A 24,566-nucleotide genomic window follows, 5' to 3' on the forward strand; every position below is an offset into this window, starting at 1 on the left:
ATAGAAGCCTAGAATGTAAGCGTCGAATTTTTTTATTTATTTATTTTTTTTTTTCTCGACGAAACTACGTCATCCATGTAATATAATTATAACGATACGGCTAACAAATACAATTTTTATACAACCGCATAAATTTCTCACTCCAATTTTGTTTATGCAATACCAATCTGAACAAATTATTTCTTCAAGACATCAGTTTTTGTAAAGGTAAAGGAATTTTACAAATTTTGAAATGATTTCATGACTCACGAGAGAGAAAAGAAAGTGTAAAATATAACGATTTGCTTACTCGGTCGGTATTTTGATATCCTCTTATAATTTGACACATTTCTTGCGTGCTTTTATGCATTTATTTTTTAATCATAATAATTGTAAACTTCTCGCACAAAATTAGCGGACTATTCAATTTAAGGTACCTGACCAAAACGTGTAATTTCAAAATTCCGTAACTTTTCGAAATTGCATGCGAAGAACTGATCGAAAAATTATTTTCAAGCTCGGAGCATCAGCTTTTAAGTTATTTTTCTCTCAGCTTTGGTGTACATAATTTAAAAACTATTACATATTTAATAAAAGTATTTTCAACATTTTTTAGGCCGAAGGTCAAGAGAAAAAAAACACGGCAAATTTATAGATAAGGATGTCGAGGAATACAGTTCACGTATGGTTTGAATTGGCGAATCAGATTGCTAAAAATTTTGTAAACGGTATTTTCTGGCGGGCCTCGTTTGATTTTGTGAACAGCACACCTACAATAACTGGAAAAACTCGGTTTACCTGGCTCCCTGTGTATTTATAACGTGCAGTCAGAATGTACCGCACCCATTTACTTGTGGATGGGGTTGGTCATCCTCCGAAACCCTTAGTGGAAGCGGGGAGTGGACTCGAAGGGTGACCAGAGAAGGTGGGCAGGGTTGATTATCAATTCCTCGCCTGACTGGTCCTCGGCCCCCTCAGAATCACTCAATTTTCGACTAAGAAACTCTATTATCGCGGTTTACTGATTCGTTTACTACGCTTCCCCGCGAGGGAACGATACGGGGTTCTCTAACGACTAATCGACCACCCGTGCTGAGCAATCATCCAACACTACCGAATAAACGGAAAATAGAATCACTCGTCGTTTATCCGTTTGGAGTGCCATTGGCGTCTACGTAGTTTACAAGTCATAAAATGGAGCTTCGTCGTTTAGTCGTCAGATGTATAACGGACCTGTGTCAGAGCGCCTAGACATGTTTGATAATAAGTGTAAAGGTACTTTTATTTAGAAAAGCAAAAGTCGGAAGGCAAATATGTTACTGAAACTAACTGAAAAAGTCAGGATGAATTGAAATTTTAACGATGATTAGCAGTCAGAGCTGTTTCAAGAAGACAACCTTTTAGTCTTTAATCGAAAACTCGGAAGACCGCATTGATAGATGTATAAAAATATCGTGGTTAAATCGCGATTCTCCAATTCACAAATCACAACTCCATAAATGTTTTTGTGAACCTTCGTTCATCCTATGCGAATTGGACTAAGTGGATTACTATTTTGATCTCTCGTTCTGAGAATATTAGTGGAATAAAAAATAGAACATCTTAAATTATCTTTCTATCTGATGATGAGGTAAACCTTGGTTTTTCGTATTTGCATGGTTACCATGCACTTGTAAAAGCAAGTATTCCCTTTGACGAGTATGTACTGAGATAAAAGTATGGTTTATCCATATGTGTGTACAATGTAGATTGTAAGGACCCAAAATATGATAGTTTTAACCATTTTTATGGTCTGCATCATGACATTTTTAACGGCTTATTTCGACTTTGAATGAAGGCTGAGGACTATTTTCACGATACTTTAATTTCAGTGTAGTTTGCACGTAAAACTGGAAACTTATCGTTTGTAAGTTTTCTTAAATTTTCTGGAAGTATAAGCTTCTGCAGACGTTGCTTTACGGTTGCCATTTCATGATTGCATAATTTTCGTAACGCGTGGAAGAAACAGACGTCTTTGTACCTAATCGGATTTGATCGGTTAATTTCGTGTCATCGTCCGACTGGCTCAGGTAAATAAAAAGTCCGTAGGGTGATCCGCAGGTCCCCAAGGGATGCACAGGTTGCCCGCTTAATACCTTCCATCACAACAGAACACCCTTACAGCTTTTTCAGTCCATGGATGGTGAGTAAGGGTTTTTGTTCCTTGGCTAGGATATGCGCTCCATTACCTGCGAGGGAATTGTATGAGGTATTTTACCAGTTGCTGACGTACCGACTGCCGACCGATGGACAGGCGGACGGACGGACAAAAGGGCGGGGCGTCCATTCATCCAGAGACGAGTGTCAAGTCTCTTTTGCCCCCTCGGGGCGGTTTTGTTTGCCTATGGATCACTTCCCGATAATTACAGACTCCTAGATTTCGTTTCTTACGAGTATGAAACAGCTCTACTCACCCAAAATATAGGTTACTGCAAATATAGTTGGCTAACCTTATATCGTAGATTGAGAACGGTTAATGGGAAACTGGACAGTATCTGTAAGTATCTGTAAGGAAATGAAAAGATTTGGCGACAAAGATCGGTAAAAAATCCGATTGTGTTTTTGACGTTACTGTAGGAACCACTCTATGATCTTCAAACTCCTCTGTCGACGACCTATTCATTATACGATAAAGAGCCACTTGTCAGAGGTAAATTGTATCTCTTTCCTGAAATTACAGACCGGCTTCTTTCAAAGTGGAGTATTTTTGTCATAGACACATCCTTTGTGGAAATAATTCATTCTGGTACGAGTTGGTTCGATGGTTTAGGGGCTGTAAGGAAATCAAGTCACAAAAGTTAAATTCTTCCAGCATCTGCTTGCGAAATTTTCATGTCAAAACAATCGTCTGTCTATTAGTTTCACACGCAAAGTTTAAAATACTCAAAGACTCCATAGGTTAATGATTTTCTATAGTATTATACGTTTAATATGTGATTCGTATTATTCAGGGGTTAGAAACGTCGATTGTGCAAATTTCAGGAATTTAGGAAAATCCGCTTCTTTCATTAAACTAGGTGTATGTAATCTCTTAACTATGTATTCGGATTAACCTCAAAGTCATAATTTATTGTCATGCACCACACCCTTTTGTTCAGTTCAAGTTTATGTTCATTCTGTTCAGTGACTGACCCAGATGACTCGTGTGCTACAAGTGTCCAACAGTTTCATAGCCTGGTTACAATAAATGTTTCATTAATTCGGTACAGTAATTCGTTAAGACTTGAGATCATAAAAAAAGGAACGATTATAGTGCAGGAGTGAGGAATAGTCGTACTATTTAAAGTTGTGCTAATAATAGCATGATAATACGCATGTCACTGGGTAGAAATTTCGTTGTTGAGCACGCGTAATGAAAGTGGATATTTGGCAGAAACAATTCCAGAAGTGGTGGAAGGAATAGGCGTTTTTAAACATGAAACAGAAGGAACAGCTCCAACAGATTTTATACAGCCCAGTTCGTGTGTGCACAAGTGAGCTCAGCCCTTTTAAAAATAACTTCATATTTCCCAGGATTTTTTATTCCAATTAATCTTGAAGGCGCGCTAAGCGGTCTACTGCTGCCGAGGTAAGAGGCTCGAGTATAAAGGGGGCAGTCGAATGAGATTAATTCAAAAATGACGTGGAGTTCTTTAGACTCGGGTGCGTATACGCCGGCGTAAACGCGGAGGGCCGAGAGCTGCTTCCCTTCTTTGCACCCCAGAAGCGGTCCACTAGTCTTCATGGCACAAATACTCTTCGTTGAGCACCAATGCAATGCCTCAGAGATTGGCCTCAATTTTCTCTTACCCTAGGTTACCGGGTATTCAAATTAACGTTTTTTTACCTGAATTTCCTAAATTTTGGAAACCCACACCGGAAGTGCTCGGAACATACATTGATTGGTTCACTGTCAGAAAAATATGCTATGGACTTCTACAGACTATAATTTGGCGCTTATAAAACACTATATGATGTGTATCCAACGCTACTTAATGTCAATCTAACACTATCCTAATGTCAATTTAATACTATCTGATGTTGAATTTTTCGAATTGATCAGAAAAATTGTTCTCCAGTAGTTGACACCGATCAATTTTGGACGAATTTATTGCTACTACTTTTACTTTGGTTTTGGTACTAGTGGGAAATACACACCGAGAGAAATTTTTAGCTCTGGTTAGTCCTTAACTATTTCGATTTTTTACCACAATCGAAAAATATAGTTCTAGGTACAAAATGAAAATCAGTTTTGTAATTGTTACCCGAAAGTCTGGTATCTGTTACTATTCTTTCTCATTATGATCACTGTTACTATATTTTCTTGCAACTGTTGCGAAAATTTAATGCTTGTGCAACAATAAATTGACGTTGAAGCCTTATTCAACTAAAAACGTAGAGTAAACCAAACAAACTGATTTTGCGTTGCAATTACCAAAAACGGATCGACAATAGCGTAAAATGGTTACGCTTACCTCGTTTTTCGTAATTCTAATAATATTCAAACAGTTTTTTGAACGGTACCTGTTTCACTGAATTTGTCTAGTTACTATAACAAATGAAAATCTTTCTCAGTGCACATATTTATACGGAATAATTTTCAGGGATTTTTATTCGGGAGGATAAAACAAGGTTAAATGCAATAATGATGACGACAGCGGTAAAGGTACATTGGGAAGAACCCTGCCGAGTATTTTCATTCCTTTTACTTGGTCTTCCAGGCCCGTTTGTCGACCCGTCGTGTCTTTTTTACACTGGATGTATGAACGCTCGAGTGCTCTGCACCCACAACGATTCTATACCTGAGCCTATAGTAATATCAAAACCACATCAAGAACAAATCTAACATATTGAAAAATAAGAATGAAAAAAAAAAAAAAAAACACATAAAAGGCAGACACTGCTTCGGGTCTACCGCTCGGCGGTGGTTGAATTCTCTTGTGGTTCTTCCGCCTCATTTCCGCGAGAAGAAGTGAACACGATTGTGGCCAACTTTTCACCGTGCTTTTATGATCCTTTGGTTGATTCGTTAAATCGAATTTTACAAAAGGACGTTACGCCGTGATCCGTCAAATTTTTTTCCTCTCCTTTTCAACTCTCCTCGTAAAACTGCTGGCGTATAATAACCACTGAACTCGAAAATTTATATATATGACTGAAAAATTCAACCATATCCACACAAAAATACCGAAACGAAGCATTTACGTTGTAAGCGGCACAATAATCACATTGAAGAAATTTTAATAATCTATCCTTTGCCAAATTGCTGTCAATATCTTTGGTATTGGATGATTGTTCTCTCTTCCAACCTCGTAGTAGTGTATCGAGTCTGCTAACAAGCCCTTTTTCTCAGGCGTGGCATCGGAGACCTTTTTCACACCGAGCCGAAGACAAGTATTGACAGTATGTATTGTCAGCGGGAACTGCTTCAGCTTTATATATTGACACACACGGTCTGATTCCTGCGGAAATGGATCGCGTTACCTCTTAGACGCGGGTATAGCTCGCCCTGTTTGACCAGACCGTCAGCCAAACGTCTCAGGTTTCATCGCTGCCGGGTTTGTGGCTGCAGGCTGATGCGCCAACATGACAGGTTAACTCTCTCTGTCAAAACAAACCTTCCGTTACACGCGGACCCCGTAGTTCTGAGTTCCCTTCAGTCACCCTGACTGACATTTGAGAGGAGCGGTTACACGTCGAGAGTGGAAATGTAACGCCAATTATTGGAGTCAAACCCGACCACATAGAGCTGAGAGAGTCTGGGCGAATTAGCATCAGGTGCGGAAGAGATGATGTTGGGGCCGGTAGCCTCGGGTGAATACTCATTCGGCAAGTTTGAAGGGTTTTAGAGGCTCCGTCGTCCGAGCACCTGGGCTTAAAGATGCCTGAAAGAGGTTTGGAGGACGCGTGGAGAACGAGTGCGCAAAGCCAGTGGCGGAGGGCGCTAACTACTCAAGAACTGGGAAAACTCTTGATTCCGCAATCCGTACAAAAGTCTCGCGGCAAACACCCGATATCCTTGTAGCATTTCAAGGAGATGATACTACCGGTGGTGGTGGTGGAGCTCGATGCTCGAGCCAGGGGAAGTGGAGAGCATATTTACAGCGAGATGAGTAGACGACGAAGGCGGTGGTTGGAGCCCGAAGCCTGCAAGCCTGGAAGCTACGGGGACCAGAAACAAGGGGCTACGGAGGGCCAGGAAGGTAGGGGGTCGTCGAAGCCTCCTCGACGGCTCTAGGATACTCCTTATCGAGATCCTCGTAGCCCTTGGTTCACAAGGACCATCCGCATCCTCTTCTCCCGCGTACTTTGCCTTCTCTCTCTCTCTCCCTCCCTCTCTCTCTCTCTCTCTCCCTCTCCCTCCCTCTCTCTCTCTCTCTCTCTCCCTCTCTCTCTCTCTCTATTTGCTCCTTCTCTACTTCGATGTTCAAGGGGCTGCGCGCGTGCGCGCGCATATGCCTACCTTCGCCTCCCCCCCACGAGACGCCCATATCCTGCGGTATTTTCAACCGTCGAGGAGGAAGTTCCTACCGTGGGTGTACCTACTACCTACCTGTCTGTATACCCACACCTACGTCGAGGGAAGTTTCATTCTCTTGTACTTACAAATAGGATATTATAATTGAATGTTTGTCGTTTACGACTCACGAGAACTTGGTAAAAGAGTATAAACGGTTTAGAAAATGTCCAGCGATGTTATTCCAGGTACTACGTTGTTAAAGAACAGAAGCATGTACTTAATTTTTTTGTTACAACTACGTAACTCGCTTTCATTTCGTACCCCGAACAATGTGTCTCAGTTACGATCAAAAATGGAAACATGATAATCTAGAAACGAAGATTTTTCTTGGTGTATTTACGTAGGTATTTAGTACCAATGTCACTTAATTATTCACTTTGTAAATCTTCATAAGCAAATAGAATTTTCTAATAATCATTATCGTTAATGAAGTTAACGTACCAGTATTGGTTACCACATAGCCACATTCATTGTCTCTAACTGAAGTTTACGGCTACGAATGGCATGAAGGTACTTTGACCTCCGTATACGCAAACTGTATTTTTTACGTACCAAAAATTTCTGTCATGTTCAGCGCAGCTATTCTGTTATAGTGGTGTGCTTGTTGGATCCATCTTCATCTAGCAATGCACCTGATAACAAGGCGATCCAATTAACGAGAAGTTGGGGAGTTATAACGTCCTGCGTACATCCCTACTCACTTTTCGACGGTAAAGCGAAAACTTCCAACTAGTGTGAACGTCGCACATGAAATTGCGAAATGCTGTCTTGAAGCATCTTAAAATCTTTAGTGGAAGTGGATGGTGGAAGCAAAATTGAATGACTGCAGTAGTGACCTTTGCCTCAGTAACTATCGACTCTGTTATACTTGTTATCAGATCTGAGTTCTGGAAATCGGATTCTGGTTATCAACTTCTACGGTTGTTAGGTACTTTTATAAGCTGTTCAAATTATGATAATTGTTGTTTCTAACTCGTATTTATGCGTTCCAATTATGTTCCCAGTACTCGAGTGCGAGCGTATAATATGTGTGGAATAATTCGAGCAAATAGAGAAAGAAAGAGATAAAAAGGGAAAAGAAAACTCCTGTCTGAAGAATTTATATTCGAGAGCGACTGCATGCGTGTGGAGTGTTATCCTCGTGAAGGTTCAGGGTGGCAGCCTCGCAGACCTTGCGGTAGAGAGGTGAGTCCGTGGTCCATAGGCACGGCTGCTGAGGGTCCTTGCTTTGGCTCTACGACGGAGTTCGGCTGAATGCCCCTCTATAGCCGAGTACGTGCTTCTAAGTGCATCCTGATTTTCAGAACCTCTTTGATTACATGCACTCAACCGACAGTATTCAGTTAAATACGCGTCATATCCTCTTATTGCTTTCGTATTCCGTTTCTTCTCGTAAATTTCACCCCTCTGTAAGGTTTGTAAGAAAATTTTATCACCTTATCGAAAATCTATCGGTTCATTCTTTATTCTCGGTCCAACACCTTTTTTTTTTTTTTTGTGAACATCAGTCACCCGATTTCTCCACTTTGCCGTTGTTTGACTGAAAAATTTTATCGATGGAACATTAGGCATAAACGTCTGGGCAAGATGAACAGTTTTGTTGTTTTGGAGAATGTTTGTTCAAAGTTGAAGATTATCATTATCGAAGTATTTGGATGTACGATACTCACTCAGTCTTCGTTGTGTCTTCACCAAGAACTCTCCGTATGGGTGATTGTCACTTTCGAAAATTTATTCGAAGAAAAATTTTTTCCTCAAAGCTCTTCGTGGTCCTGTAAACAAGAAAAGCTACACTGCATTTCCACTGATCTTTGATCATGCATTTCAAGTTATAATGAACTACCCCAAGTAGTTCAAAAATTGAAAGATGTATGGCTATAAGTGCAAAACAGTTCGTTATCCGTAGGGTCCGTAGGTCGTGAGGACCGTCGAATGACTAACAGCTTTTTGGCACAGTGTCCGATGCGATTTTATCGGTGTAACGTTAAGCGCTGCACCTCTTATCGCAGGTGTATAAGGAGGTGTGTTGATTTATTTGAAAAGTGAGTACTGGATGGGAATGTGGCTTGGGCATAAAAGGGGAAGTGAGGCGGGGTGAAATGGTGGAGGTAGGGAGCAGGGAAGAGAGCCCTCCACCGGAGAGTCCTACACCACCGACCAAGCGCCAGCCTAGTTTCAGAATTCACCGACGTTAAAACCAACGAAGCGAGTTTTACCCGTGATTCGCATGATGGCTTGATTGCTTGCTTTATTTCGTCCATATTTCTATACTCTCACCTAGTATTTTGCTTCGTTACTTTGGAGTAGTTATTTTCATTTCTGTTTTCGCATATTGACGCAAGATGTTTCATCTATTACCATTTTTCATCGATTCTCTTGAAGATCCATTTCCGCTTTGACAAGACTGAGAGGTGATAAAAAAACATGCCAATATCATCAACAGTTCCACTTTCAACGACGGAGTCAACTTGTTCTGATTTTTTGTTTAACCAGTTATCAATTCGAAGCTGTAAACTTCGATTATAAAAATTTTTTCGAGCACCAAAATCGTATTAGTTCCGAATTTCGATGGATCAGCGTTCAATTTGTTCGTGAACTTGAAACGTGGTATAAAAAAATCATTATAGGATGTGAGTCATAAATCTAACCACGCTGTTTTACAAAACATATTAACACTATTTGAAATTTATTTTAGGCGATATGTGTGCCAGTTCCCAGTTGCGAACAAAATGGGCAGCGATCTCTCAAAAATCGGATCCGAAATACTATGATTATGGTATTAAAAAAACTGAGCAATAATATTATTTTTTCGAAAGAAGTTTTTAATTTTATTTCACGTAGAGAAGAAATTCTCTTAATGTAATTTAAATTCAATTAACTGAAGATCAACTTTCTAAGCCTCGATTTCGTCACTTTCTTATTAAAAAAAAGATATTCTTAAATTTGAATTTATTTGATTAAACGTAACGTGGCCCACTTTCAACTGAATTTTATTTTAGTGAAAGACAAGTTGACTTGTAGATAAATATGAAATTGAGAACTACTTACAATTAGTCGGATTGAGAAAATTCCAGTCCATCTAATGAAATTATATCATTACGAGCTATCGATGAAATATTAACAGTTGGTTTGACCTTGTAACATACGTTAAACTCGCAAAGTATATTCATTTGGCTTTCATAAACGTTGATTGCTTCGTTCAATTTCTCTCCATTTGACTAAATTTACGATTTTTTTTCCTTCAATATTTTTTTGGTAACCCGAATAATCAATGTATTCATGTGGATGAAAGAAACTTTTCTTGATTCAACTACATAATTCGTTATTTCGTATAATCACTCGAAAATATTTCATGAAATCAAATAAATCGAAATTAATTACCGCTTCTTCAAATTTACCAAATTTTGTTCCTCAGTTTTATTTTAGTAATTTTTACCGTGGACTGTACCGTCTAAACATTCTTAATATCCGGCGGCTGCTCTCTCTGGCATATTGCAAGAACCGGGTTTTCATCCGATGAAGATGCTCCAGTCTATACATATAAGGTTTGATGTGAAATCGGTGAACCAGGGAGACGGAAGCTGGCAGCGTGGTGCGGTTCATGGATTGCAAACTCGTCGCGAAAGGCGGTGGCGTTGATTGGATCACCACAAGAATCGATACTTTCACGGCAGAATGAGCCGGTACCGTAGCCAACCCCGGAGTCCCGGCTCCTCTCCGCTTCCCCGTGACGGCCTCCTGGAGCATCGTCGAGTAGGTCCTCGAGAAAGCTCGTCCCCCATACCCTGCAGGGTCCTTGCGGAGCTACCCGCCCGCTCACTCGCCGGATCCTGTCCAGCAGGTCTCCATGCCAACGCGCGCTCGATAAATTGGTTCTCTATATCCAGGCACAAGGACGACGACTCCTGCAGGACGAATTCGCCTTCAAGAGTTAACGGGCGGGACGTTGTTATTCGACACCTGAGATAACGGAAACACCTTTGTCCTCAATTAGCATGGAAGTCGTATCACAGCGGCTACGATGTTCCCAGTATCCTCTCAGCAATCCTTCTTCGCCTTCTGCGCAGTCCTTAGGGATGAATTGACTGAATAGTCCGAGTCAAATGTCAGGAGAACAGAAAGAGAAAAAAAAAAACAGTTGGGAAAATCTCCAGCGGTGACGATGGTTGACATATATGAAACAAGAAGCCGTACTCTGTGATAACAATTGATTCGAGCAAATTCGAATTACACGAGATGAGATATCGACAATTTGAAAAATGGCTTTATAATTGCCTTAAGTCTTCAAAATTATTAACCTCGACGTTTTTAAATCCTGATATAATGTCTTGGGGTTGATGGGGTTATTGTTCAACATAAAGATCTTCAGAGATCGTGTAAGAAAATTTTTTCAAACTGTGATCTCAAAACTTGGATAAAAGTAGATTTTTCTAAATACGGTAAAATAGGTGATCGTCATAAATTACATTTGCGCGTTATGACTATACTGTAATGTGATACTTCTTGAATGTTTATCAGACACTTTTTGGAAATCTAATCAGCGATCAAAACGTACCAAAAAGTATAGAAATCGGATTCAAAACACCAGATTTCAAGCATTTAGCCCCCACGCTCAGGGAAAATTCAGTATTTGCAAAGAAATGTTATGGTTTAACGACCTTTTGACTGAAATGAATCACAGCTCGGAACTAACTTACAATAATTATTTGTTTTTCATTGAGAATTTAATAACACCGAGATGTAGAGAAAAATTTTGTCGGATAATCAGTCATCAATCATTATATCTGTTTAAAAAAACTTATTTTCCGGAAATAGATTTTGTAGTAATCTTGCCCCAAACTTTCGTTTCCAAAATGACAACATGCGACATCTCATATTTCGTTATATCTTCAAACCTTGATATGAAATTCTTGAAACCCAGCGTGGAAGATTGTAATCAGTCAAATTAACTAAATTATCCTAGAGAAAATTTCCACCGAAGGTTGTTCACTTCAATGTTTTTTTTTTCACTTAATCTTGTTTTGTTTATAACCATCCGGTGAAATCCCACCCACTTTTATGGCGCCTGGAAATCGTAAACACGCTATAATCTTCCCTTGAAGTCAATTTATGCCGCACACCAGCAATCTCCCTTAATAATCATCTACAATACCATTTCTGCAAATGTTGATACGGCGAGGTTTCGTCGTTTTCAAGTATAATTCAATTGGATGAGCGGAGCTCTCAAGTGCAACTTCCCAGAATTGTGGGCTATCGTCATCACAAGCATATAAGAGAGTTGCGCGAAACCTTCTTTCTCCATTTCTTTCGTAAAAGGTGAAGAACGGAAATCACGATTTTCATACCATTTAAACCACACATTCAGTTATTGTGAGTTACTTCACGACTTTTGAAGTCTATCGATTTTCCGTAATAGCGCGTGTCGATCTTAAATGCATTAATGACGATGTTGAAATGATTTTAAACCAACACTTCTTTAAGATATCTGAAATCGTCTCAACTTACCTCAGGTCATGTGAAATTGAGAAGAGTGATTCCTAGTAAAGTTGTTTGCCGTAACGTAAAGATGCATGTCGTCTTGTAGGTACCTGTACAACAGAAAGCTTTGTGAAATGAACTTTACTTCGAATCATTGTGTTCTGCATAATTATGACACAAGAATTTGAAAATACTCGTTATATTCACCGCAATTTTGACTGCAAAGCGAAAAGTTGTCGGTTTTCAGCTCGGGTTAGAAAAAAAATGGAAAATGAAACCCGCGGTATTGACATAAAAAGGTGGCCTTCCTACTTTGAGTACATTTATTAACCCGCGTTGGGTGCACCCGCGAACTCCCGGCAGGAGGGTCAAGTGGATGCCGCCCTGGCGAGGCCTCCACTCAAACATTCCCCGCCCCATAAGCACCACGAGGGTGGCTGGAGAAGCCCGTCAGCTCAACAGAGCACATAGTCATTAGATGCAGTGGGAATTAGTTACACTAGTACGTGTGTTGAGGGAAGCGTGCAGCGTTGGGCCTCTGCAGCTACAGTCGTCAATATTGTGATTTAATTGCAGCCCTCTGGGTACCTGTTCATATAACATTCTCGCGGGTATCATCTGGATCATTGATTTTCACCAAAAGAGCGAAAAACGTATCCCTACAACACCAATTTAATTGGGTGATACAAGAGACGAAACTAGTCTTTTCAAAGCTTTCATTGGACAAAGCAAAAAGCTATTCGTTCAAGGAAATGATGGATTAGCGATGCCAGTTGAAATCCAAATCGTGGATTAATGGAAGTCAAATGAGTCGGATATTCATTGAAGTGCTGGGGATTTGTTAGAGGTACCTGAAATCGTTTGAAATCACAACGTATCATTTTGAACATATCTTTGTATTTATATTTCTACCGCTAAGCCAAGGAAAAGCTGTTTCACTGTCTCTTCGTCTCAGCGTAACGTATCAAATTATGAGAATTGAGAACAATAGCGTCTCCGAGAATTTGCAGGGTCTGATGGGTGCAAGATACTGTCTGATTCGTCTAAATAATCTCGCGTGTTTGTTTGAAAGGATATTAAATCTGAGACGTTTTGAAAGAAAGCAACGTTGGCCAAAGCCACGAAAAGGTTTTCCTCTCGAGCAAATCATTGCGAGGGAGTGCTGTAAACATGCAATCTCCACAAGCCGAGAGAGAGTGGCGGAAGAGCCTCCATTACCGACGGCTGAGAATCTCGAGACCGCCCAGACTTGTGTTTTGTGATGCAAAGATGAAAATGAATGCCGAGATGAAGACGAACTTGAAAGAAGAGGAAAGCAAGTGAAAAAGAGAGAGCGACAAGGAAGCTCCAGAGGAGAGGAAGATACCTGCAGACTCTTGTCCGCAGATTTTAAATGCCTTTATATACAGCTGAGCACTTTATCCATCTTCACAACGCTTTTTTTCCACAATTGCTTTGATCAAATACTTCACTTTGCTAAGTGCAGCTGGTATCCACCCGATCCGCTCCCTTCCCAAATCATTTCATGCTTTGTCACCCAGAAGTATTTTAATCTGAGACGTCAATGACAAGTGTTACGGATGTACATCCATTGTCAGCCTCTCTAAACAGATCGTAAACTTATCCAATGCTGCCTTCACGGTTTCATCCATGCGTTGGCACTTGATATCGACAAAGTCAGAATATCACAGACATCATCAAGGATCCACTCGAACGTTGGTCCTGAATGATTTTGTGAAGATGAAAAATGTTTATCTTCAACCTGTAGGTGTTCGCACAAGAGGAATCAAGGACTCCATGATATTCGACACGTACAATTGTTGCAAATAAGCCAATTTACGTGAAGATCACTTCATACACGAGATGCGACTTCCACTGAAATCTACTATAATTTCGGCGGCAAATTATCGAATGCTGCTTTTACGATTTCATCCACGCACCGGTACTTGATGCTGTCAGAATCGGAATATCACAGGTTCTGCGTCTTTAGTCTACCATGATACATTACAATTAACCATAATAGATGAAAATTGTTCTTGAACGACTGACTGAAGATGGAACCATCAATCGTACGTCATGGGAATCCATGAATTCAGCCAATTCGAATGGAGCACTGAAAGACAGCTTGTTAGATGAAATTCTACCGGTACTAAAAAGTAATTGCTGCACTATAGGAAACGTTGAAGGGTATAATGTGGCGAGCCGAGGCGCGAGTGATGGCTGGTTGATATTGACTGATGAACGGAATCTGGCAGGGTGAAGGGGGGCGAGGGGATGACGAGAGAGGGCGAATGGGAAGCGGACGACCCACATCGGCACTTGAGTGTTCGTATTGCTGACGTGGCGAGCGAATCCAATACCACCATCCAGAGGTTGGCGAGTACTTGGGACCCGACAATACAATGCCGTCCTCTCTTGGCTTGGGGATTCACAGCGGCTAGCTGCGAGCCAAGTCCGACGCCTCTTGCTCTAAATGTTCTTTCGGTGAAGCACTGTTTTGCGTTCACGCACCGAAGTCACCACAAAGCTCTGAAAATCACTCGGCGACGTCGCCGCAGCATCACGAACCAAACAAAATAGAATTATCACCTCTGAATAACAGTTGTGGATCTTCAGCTTTATTCCACTCTATCGACTAACCATGAGTCTCCTCCCCATCGGGGTCCCTGAGGCTTATTAGAGCTCAACGAGTCGCGCTTGATCTAATCCAACCCAATGCTGGACTGCCGAAGTGTTCGCTCGAGAGACACTGGATCACGTTTATCACGATATCAGATCTGATACAGATGATTGGGCTATTTAACTAAAGGGGCATTTCACGTGAAGCGGATAGCGAAAAAAGTGCGAGGTTCTGAGTTTCGGTCATATTTGATCTAATTGTACTTCTAGAAGGTCTGAATGTGAATACTAATTTTTTTATTTCATTTTTTACGAAATTTACCTGTCAAGGTATGGGCTTCTAAAGAATTAACGTAATTAAAATAGGAATTTTTTGGAAGCAGTTTTTCGAATTGAACAAACTTACAATAAAGTATTAAACATATGAGTGTATTATCTCCATACTTTAAGATATTTTCGAGATTTTCTCAAAAAAGAAACAAAATTGTTCAAGTTATGATAATTCTAGTTTGGAATGTTTACTGCCGGTTTTTTACAAGAAAAAACAATCAAAATTTTGAAACTGATTTCATAATTGAAAAGCACAGTAAATTTTCCACCATTTTATTGTAAATTTGTTCAATTCGAGAAACTGTTTCCAAAAAATCCTTATATATTTCAATTACGTCGATTCTTTAGAAGCCCATAACTTGACAAGTAAACCTCATTAAAAAAAAACAAATAGGTCTATTCATACTTTCTAGAAATAAGATTAGTCCAAATATGGACGAATTTCAGAACCTCGAATTTTTTTCCTTGTCTGCTTCACGTGACATGCCCCTAAATAGTCATTTTTAAAACATGCTGAAACTGTTACGACGATACGATCGAACGTCTTTGTTTCTATCTACTTTTACAGTTGCAGATTCGTTTAAAGTCGCAGAGTAATGATGCTCCGGCAGTTTTATTGTGCATGAAAAATATATTGATCGTTAAAAAAAATTCTCCTCGGCGTAAATCTAGTGAAAATGAAGGGCAGACCGAGGAGTAGCTAATAACGAGTGAGCGAGCAGGCTTGATGCAGGTATTATGGATAGGGGGCGTTCATATAGTTGCGATTTCGGTGGCAGGAGTTGGTTGTCAGAGGTAACTATTATCCTAAACGCAACAATAACGAAGGATGATCCGGCATGTAAACGGTTAGGATCCTGGGCAGCCCCTTTCAGGGCAACGAGGGCGCGGATTATTCCCCGCTGGGAGGGCGGGAACCCCTGGATATCGGGCGAGAGGTTATTGTTTCCTCGGCGAGCGTTGTGCGTCGTTCGTGTCAGATATGCTCCGTCGCATACTAACCGGCTCTGTCCATCCTTGGTCCACGCTGAAAGTCGATCTGCATCGATTTATGCAGGATTTGCGCGAATCCTTCTGTTGGTCAACCTGCAACCATTATATAGTGCAGTACCTACACTGAGAGAAATTTTTGGTTCCGGTTACCGCTCAGTCCTTAGCTATTTTCATTTTTTACCACAATCGAAAAATATAGTTCTAGGTAGAAAATGAAAATTAGTTTTATAGCTGTTACCGGAAAGTCTGGTATCCGTTACCATTCTTTCTCATTACGATCACTGTTACTGTTAGTGACGGACCTCACAGCCGGGTACTACAAGTACCCAAATTACCTTTTGTACTAGCTGTAGGTCTCACAGTCACCCTTCTCGATAGACTTAAAACAGTAATAATGGGTTCGGGGTCGATTTAACGATTAATAATATGGCCACCAGATATAAAACTGTGCTTCAGGGTTCATTGGACAAGCTTTACATTCATTCAATCAGTAATTATTCAACGCTTGTGTCAACTTGGGTAACTTTCTAACGGTTATCCGTTCAACACGGATCTCGTCGCGAGCAGAACCGGAGTAGGCCTTAGGATGACGTGTACAGCTACCATCTCACCCGAAACCATCCGGTCACTACCTGTACTATTTTAACCGGGGGCTGCAAGCCGTTCCCGGTTACCCGACACGGAAACCACCCCAGGGTAGTTTAGATACCCCGACAAGGCTAGCCCACGCGGCTACACCAATTTTGTGTGATTTGTTATTTATTTTCAAGTATTCGTGATCCGCGGACTGTAATAACGACGTTGGTTTCCCAACGTGTCAACCACCCCGGGTCCAAACCTCAACCATGAGGCCCCGGGAAGGCCAGCGCGAGAGTCCCCAACCGGCTCTACCCGGTTCTGCTCTCGCATCTAATTACTCGGTCACAAGTACATTAGAAACACGATCCAACGTCATTTAATAATCAAATCGATCATTATGAGCCTCGATTCGTCGAGTTGATAGCCCCATGTTCACACTGTTCACCGTATCACTCTCGCACACGTAACGAGCTACTGTCAACAAGACTCACGTGTTTTCTCTTCCGGGTTTCGACTAATACTGATCCGGTTTTGGATTCTTCTTCGTATTATCCTCTCGCTTGCTCTCGCGGCGATTTTGAGAACTTTAGACTGTATTGTCTTGTTGACCACTCGCCGTAGTGTGCGTGAGATTAGCGCCGATAGCCGATTACGAAATTATAGGTCACAGAGCACTTGTTACGGCTTTTGTTTTTCTGTCTATGTATTGATATGCGTCGCCAACAGTTACTATATTTTCTTGTAACCGTTGCGAAAATTTAATGATTGTGCAACAATAAATTGATGTTAAAGCCTTATTTAACTAAAAAAGTACAGTAAACCGAAGAAACTGACTTTGCGTTGCAATTACCGCAATTACCAAAAAAGGATCGACAATAGCGCAAAATGGTTACACGTACCTCGTTTTTCGTAATTCCAACAATATTCAAACAGTTTATTTTAACGATACCTGTTTTACTGAATTTTTCTAGTTACTGCAACAAATGAAATTTTTCTCAGTGTACCATGTCCTGTGAAAGGTCAAATGCAAACCGCAAATGGTTATCTCTGTTCTTTTGTTTTGTAAAATTAATTATATAAAATAAAGTCTGCGAAGCGTCTTCGTATTAAAGGCAGAATCTTAAATTAACAAAACGCTTTGACGTTACTCCAAGATAATACACGCACGCACACACATACACACACACACAATTCAGTGGTCAAGAAATCTAGATAATTACACAGTATCGTACAAAGGTTTAGAATCACTTTTTTAATTTTCGTTTGGGACAAAAAACTCAATATTCTAAGCCAAAAAGAGGCGTAAATGAATGACTGGTATGCCATTTGAAATTCGACAGAACCAGCTTCATTATGCTTTTTTTTTAAATTTTCCGTGATTCTTTGCAATCACTGGGTAATGTTAAACGGTTATATGTTTTCTTTTTTTCAATAATTTCTTATTTTTGTGGAGTTTCATGCAGTTGTTTTGAAAAACAGAAAAAAATCTACATTTATCCACTGAAAACAAATTTGAACGAGATGTGTTTGGTACCCTTTTCTGGAAGTTCTCTCAAGTTTCCGAAAAATACGTACGTGTAATAAGTTCCACGCTTAAATAACAATTTTACAAACATTTGAAGAGGAGGCAACAAAATCCTCGAATCTACTGATCCCCAGCAACCATTCTATATTTTGAATACAACAAACAAAATTCATTCACAGCCTAGGAACGACTAACTCAAGCTTCAAAATTCTTAGGACTATTTGCTCGATTGTCGTTTAGATTAAGTGAATAATTATGATGGGATCGTTTTGTGCATCCCATGTAGGTACGTAAAATATATTCGATACGTCAATGGACCTTTAAAGAGAAAAAAGGGGCGGGGGAACGTTATTATTCGACTCCTGTGAAATCTGTTATTAGCTAGTATGTTGGCGTATATTAATATGACGTTTCGTGTGTTGGGCACACACGGAGCCACGCGCCGCCACGTTTCTACTCAACTAAACATTGTGCTGGTCGAACAAAGCGCCCAGTTAGCTGATGTCTGAGGACCTGCGCACGCTGTTTGTACGTAGTTAATAACCGAACGCGAAGCGTGTATATTCCCATATTGACCCACGTCTTCAGGAATATTTTTAAAAAACTTATTCATACAGTGATTTGAAAAATGGTCTTATTCGGCACAAACCGTTACCCGATAATCGCAATAGTTTAGGGCTACGCGATTGATTGTAATAGCATGTCGATTGTTAATGATTACCACTTATTTCAATTGATGTGCGTTAGAAGAATGGCAACCATTTTTTTTTTCATGGTAAAAAAAAAAAAAAAAAACAATCTCCACCGTCAATAAAGTGCAAAAATTATAAGAATTTTGAAAATCGTTGGGTTAATTTTTTTTTCTCTTATTTTCAATGACATCGTTAAAATATTTCGATCCACCGTTTTGGATCAGGGATTTTTGATTTTGACGTTACGTTATCAGATTTGAATTCAGCGCCTTCCAAAAACCCGTGGAACCTGCAGAGATTTGCGAAACTGTAATCAGGCAATTACAAATTACAATTAGACTTTGTAATTTTGTAGACGATTACAAATCTGATTTGTGTTTTGTAATTGAGGCGATATGGCGTACAAATGCCATTTGTAATTCGTCATTACGACTGCACAATATGATAGAAATTTGATTTGCAATTCAAGATATAATCGATTACAAATTGTAATTAGGCGGTGCCCAAAACTGCGTTTGCAATATTGATTTCTACAAAAATGCCAGTAGCATAAACTTTTTTTTGTGAAAAATGTGCATTTGGATAAATGTCCATTTACACACGGTTCGTGAGAATTTCCCCCACGCTAAAATGCAATATGTAACCGTGGAAAAGTTTCCCGTTGCAATTATCTGCTATTATTTTGCGTTGCATTCGCCAAATCGTTCGTTCTCGCAGCGGCTTTTTAATTTGAGGGGGAGAATTGTCGGAAACACACTTACGGCAGGAGTGAAAGGAGAAAAATAAGTAAAATTGCTTCTTTGTTTCAGGGTACCAGAGTGGGTACCATTCTGGTTCATCCAACAGTGGCAGCTCCGGCGGTTATGGCAGCGTAACTTCTGGCTCAGCTCGAGGCGGAAACGGCGGCGGTGGTCGTGGCAACTATAATCAGAATCCACAAGCCGGAGTTTGGGCCAGTGGCTACGTGGCTCACCAGTCGAACTATCATCAACGTAACCAACACCACAACCAACACTCTCATCAGCAACACAATCGGCCTCATCCTTATCAGAATAAATCACACAACAGTTACTCGAATCCTCAATGGGTAAGATTAATATGTTTTACTTATCGCACACAATAGAATCAGAATCACAATATCGAATATTCAACCCTTTATCGTCCTTTAGTACCTTGTTTGACGTGTTTTCTCGATATGTTCATCGATTTCGATATGGAAATTCTCGAAAATTTCGCGAGATTTTGATGGGCATCGCGATGAGATTTTTGGGACCAGCACTCTTTTCGGAAAATTAAAAAGCTCAATTTTTAAAAACTGATATTTTTCACGCATTGTGACTCGAGGAAAGTTTTTGCTCTTGACTTTTTCCCCTCTTTAACTGAATAGAATGTCAGACTTGAAGGGTTAAAGATGCGTAAACCTGATTCATGGAATTCATAAAGAATAAAACCTACGTACAGGTAGAATAAAGCAACCTCACGGAAGAAACACTCAACTTGGGTGTAAATTCACATAGCAAACTCAAAGATTATGCTAAGTTTCCATAAGAAAAAAATTGAGGGTGCAAATTTACACCAAAAGGTTTTTTCTGTAAGAGCATTATATAGAATCGTTAAAATTTCTACAATTATGCTCTGACAATTCTATATGTTAATTTTTAACATTTTATATAGCTTTTCTCGTTTCAACTTTTGAATATTCCAAATTTCCGCACTTTACATTTTATGAATTGGGTGTTCGTAGTTTCTAAAATTCGATACTGTAACCCTCATATTATATGGCAATTCTACTTTTTGACCTCACCTTTTTCATCACCTCTGCACGTCTATTCATCACCCTTTTTGTTACGTACCGGTGATCTGAAATTTTCTCCATAGCTATATATCTGTCTGTTACACGTATTTATCATAGATTTACACATTTTCCATTTTTTAGAGTTTGGATCCATTCGTACAATAAAGGGACTTATTTATTTACCCTTTCAATATCAGGAAACTTAACACTCAAGTGCGCATGCGCCAAGTTTTTCGTCTGCTTAGACAGGCTGACCAACTCTGTCTGATTTTTCCCCGGCGCAAACTGTAACTGCGTCATTCCACGTCAAACCGCACACTTTTAATGCCTAATTTCAGAACAGTTCGTGATTAGGTTGTCTTTTGCCTCGAGAAAACTCCTCTAATTTTGCCCGAAGTTGCACTGGGTCGAAAATGTAAAAGAAAAGGCAAAACAGTCAGACACGATGGTCTCTAAACGCTGATATCTCCTGATATATTATCAAACTACGATAATATTTTAAAACCTTACCGTTTCATGAGTGATCGGTTTGATGTGGAATAACTCGAATACGCGCAAGCGTTTTTAGGTTATGTTGAGTTGGATGCAGACTCGTCACATTTCGGCTGTGTAAAATTCTCAACCCTAAATAATCTCGATACATAAGCAAATTTTTATACTTAGCATCCGGCCGAAACTGAGTTGGTCAACCTGACAAGCGAATGAATCTAGCGATGGAATCGGTGATTTGGCGCATGCGCATTTGGGTGTTCGGTTTGCTGTAACTTTTTCGGCGTAGCATAAAGGTTGCCAGTTATCGAGCTTCAATTGTATTAATGAGAAACGAATGTTTTTTTTCTTTTTGCGTTTTTCTACAGAATCATTCGCAAAATCGTCGAGGAGGAGGAGGAGGAGGAGGAGGTGGAGGAGGAAGTGGTGGTGGTGGTGGTGGGTGGAGAGGCCGCTAAAAGTGGCTGAAACTTCAGGTCTCGCAATCCACTGATCCATAATTTAGGTTTTAATCAACCTGGATTGTATAATCGCGTTGTGAGAACTCACAACCGCAAATGATTATTATTTTACATTTATAAAATCGAAAGAGAAAATCGATATTTTGTACGCGATCAATTAGTCGAGGGCAATTTATTTTGAATCATATATATATAAAAAAAAAAAAAAAAAAGAAAATGATAATAATGGAAAGAAAAATACCTTATATTAATACAGTGCATTGTTTCATATCTGTATATAACATATATGTATAGACATATAAACATTATTATACTTATATGTGCACTATTATCTGCATATTATTTCATACGAATTATATCTAATTACTCTTACTCTGTAAAGTCATTAGACGACAACACCAAATGGTTGTAGAACACAAAGTAAACGAAAGTCAATAACACAAATCATGTTTGAAGTATGTTTTTATTGTGTGAATTGAATTTTTTAACCATTCGTACGATACGAGCTTCAACCTGTGATAAAAAAAAACGTCACCAACACAATTGACATTCGTTAAAGGTAGGTGGACATATTTCATAGAAATATATTCAGAACTTTTTACAGAATTTCTTTGAAGGAAGATAGCGGTTTACCGTCGGCATTTCGCAAGGAAATGAAAATATGCACGGACTTGGAATTTTGGAATGATTTTTAATCCGAGTTTAACTTTTTCAGCATACGAATCAATAGACGAGTTTAATCAAGATTAATTTCAACTCTGGCTATAATTTGAATAGGTCGAATGGCAAGTCTGCAACAAAAATACAAATTGTTGATCTAATTTTCCTGACCTGGTTTAAACCGAAAGCTACGAATATATTGTAAATTTAACGTCAATGCGTTGAATAAAACGTGGAAGATTTTTTGACGGTGGTCTTGAAAAACATTTTTTTTAGGAAAATAACCGAAGTTTTGACATCGATGAGTCGAATGTATTATTAATTCTTTTTGAAAATTGCATATCACTGCTACGTTGTTGGCATTCTTAAAATTCACCCTTAAGTCAGTGATTTTCGATCATCTGCTGAGAAAGAATTTCAATTGTTATAGTTAATAGAAAATTCTGGTATAATCGGTATCGTTGCAATATCGGTTTAAATATTGTTGGAATAACAAGAAAATCGATTACACGTAACTATTTAGTGTGAATATTGTGGTTGTCGATACTATATTTTCTATTTTTTTGCAAGATTAAATCAGAATAAAAAATTCATAATAACAACTAAACGTCAAATCACTGTTGCAACAACATCAATTTATCGCAATAGATACAAGAAAATATAGTACGAGTAATGAAAAAGTATAATAACGTACATACATTTTCTAGTTACAGATACAAAACCAATTTCCGTTTTGTACCTAGAACTACACTGAGAGAAATTTTTAGTTCCGGTTACCGCTCAGTCCTTAACTGTTTTCATTTTTTACCACAACCGAAAAATATAATTCTAGGTACAAAATGAAAATTAGTTTTCTAACTGTTACCGGAAAGTCTAGTATCCGTTACTATTCTTTCTCATTACGATCGCTGTTGCTATATTTTCTTGTAACTGTTGCAAAAATTTAAGGCTTTTGCAACAATAAATTGAGGTTAAAGCCTTGTTTAACTAAAAAAGTAGAGTAAACCTAACAAAGTGATTTTGCGTTTCAATTACCAAAAAAGGATCGACAATAGCGCAAAATGGTTACGCGTACCTCGTTTTTCGTAATTCCAACAATATTCAGACAGTTTTTTTTTAACGATACCTATTTTACTGAATTTTTCTAGTTACTATAACAAATGAAATTTTTCTCAGTGTACGTTTTCCGGTTATGTTAAAAGGTGCAAATAGTGATGGACTCCACGGCAACCGTGACTAGAAATTTGTCTTGGTGCCCAGATAATTGGTGGCGGTAGCCAAGCTGTACCGTAACTCAAAATTGATGATGGACGACGAACGTACGAAAGGTGAGTAAGAGATGGGCAACCACGGCGCCAGCTGGTAGCGGACGAAAGGACGAATGGGCGAACCAGCGAACGCGCGAGTACCACTCGAGAAAACAATAGCGAACAGCGTGCCTCTCTCCATCGTCACCCTGGTTCCTGGATCCCATAATCCTCATCCTCTTACGAAGCACAAGCCCTCTGTACGAAACAACTCACCTCGCCTCTTTTCATTCCGTCGTTTTATTCCGTAGGCAAGCCGTCGCGGCTTCCCCGCGTTTCACGTCGGGTCAATTCCGGGTGAAACGCATCGTTCGTTCTCTCGCGAAGACAACTTTCCCGTCTTTTTATTCGGATTTGCCTTACTCTGCCGGCATCGTCCCTTAGGTATATACGTGCATGGATTTTATCTGATTGTGAGCTTTTCTCCTTGATACCGCTGAGAATCGCTCATGTACCCGATAGTCGAATTGACACGTCGATGTACCGAACTTTTTTGAGAAATCAAGTTTTTATACCAATAGTGACAATGAGTCACGATAAAAATATTAAAAATTTATGTAGGTCAGTTCGATATTCAGTCTCAAGTCCAATTTCACGAACAGTTACAATCGCCGTGATTATTTCGAATCCCAGCAATCCGAATGACGAAAACTTCGAATGGTTTGAATTTCAAATGTGGTGAAAACTCTGAAGTATCGTCGTAACTTTGAATTGGCCAAATTTATAATAATTCTAATTATAGCAATGGGTAATTTCGTATTGAAATCGGAGCATCTTGAGCCTGAGAATCTTCGATAACCTCAAAAAATTTGAATCCCTCTCAATTGCGACCAACCGAAGTTTTGACTGTCTGGGAGTTCGAACTATTTGGAATTTCAAACTCTGAACTGATAAAATTCTTTACAACAATGAGTCCGAATTGCGATTATTAGAAATTCGAGTCACCAAGATTAATTTTATACTCATGCATCGTTCATTTATTATCAGAACAAAAATATCAACGATAAAACAGAGGTTTTCGATCAAGCTTGGTCTTGGCAACAAATGAGGAGGCTTTAAATCTTTAGTTGTCACAATCATGGACCTACTAAAAATGTGGCGACGGAGAGTAGACTTAATTT

General features: G+C 39.4%; 1 protein-coding gene across 1 annotated transcript in view; it reads left to right on the forward strand.

The window, feature by feature from the left end:
* Positions 1-21,922, forward strand: part of LOC124182689 (5'-3' exoribonuclease 2 homolog) — a 39,569-nt gene extending 17,647 nt beyond the window's left edge. The window contains exons 16-17 of the mRNA XM_046570259.1: positions 19,543-19,820; positions 21,386-21,922. Coding sequence (XP_046426215.1) covers positions 19,543-19,820; positions 21,386-21,475 — 368 coding nt within the window. The 3' untranslated portion in view covers positions 21,476-21,922. The remainder of the gene's footprint in view (positions 1-19,542; positions 19,821-21,385) is intronic.
* Positions 21,923-24,566: the final 2,644 nt, after the last annotated feature.

This window comes from Neodiprion fabricii, chromosome 5 (genome assembly GCF_021155785.1).
Source record: "Neodiprion fabricii isolate iyNeoFabr1 chromosome 5, iyNeoFabr1.1, whole genome shotgun sequence".
NCBI classification, from domain to species: Eukaryota; Metazoa; Arthropoda; class Insecta; order Hymenoptera; family Diprionidae; genus Neodiprion; species Neodiprion fabricii.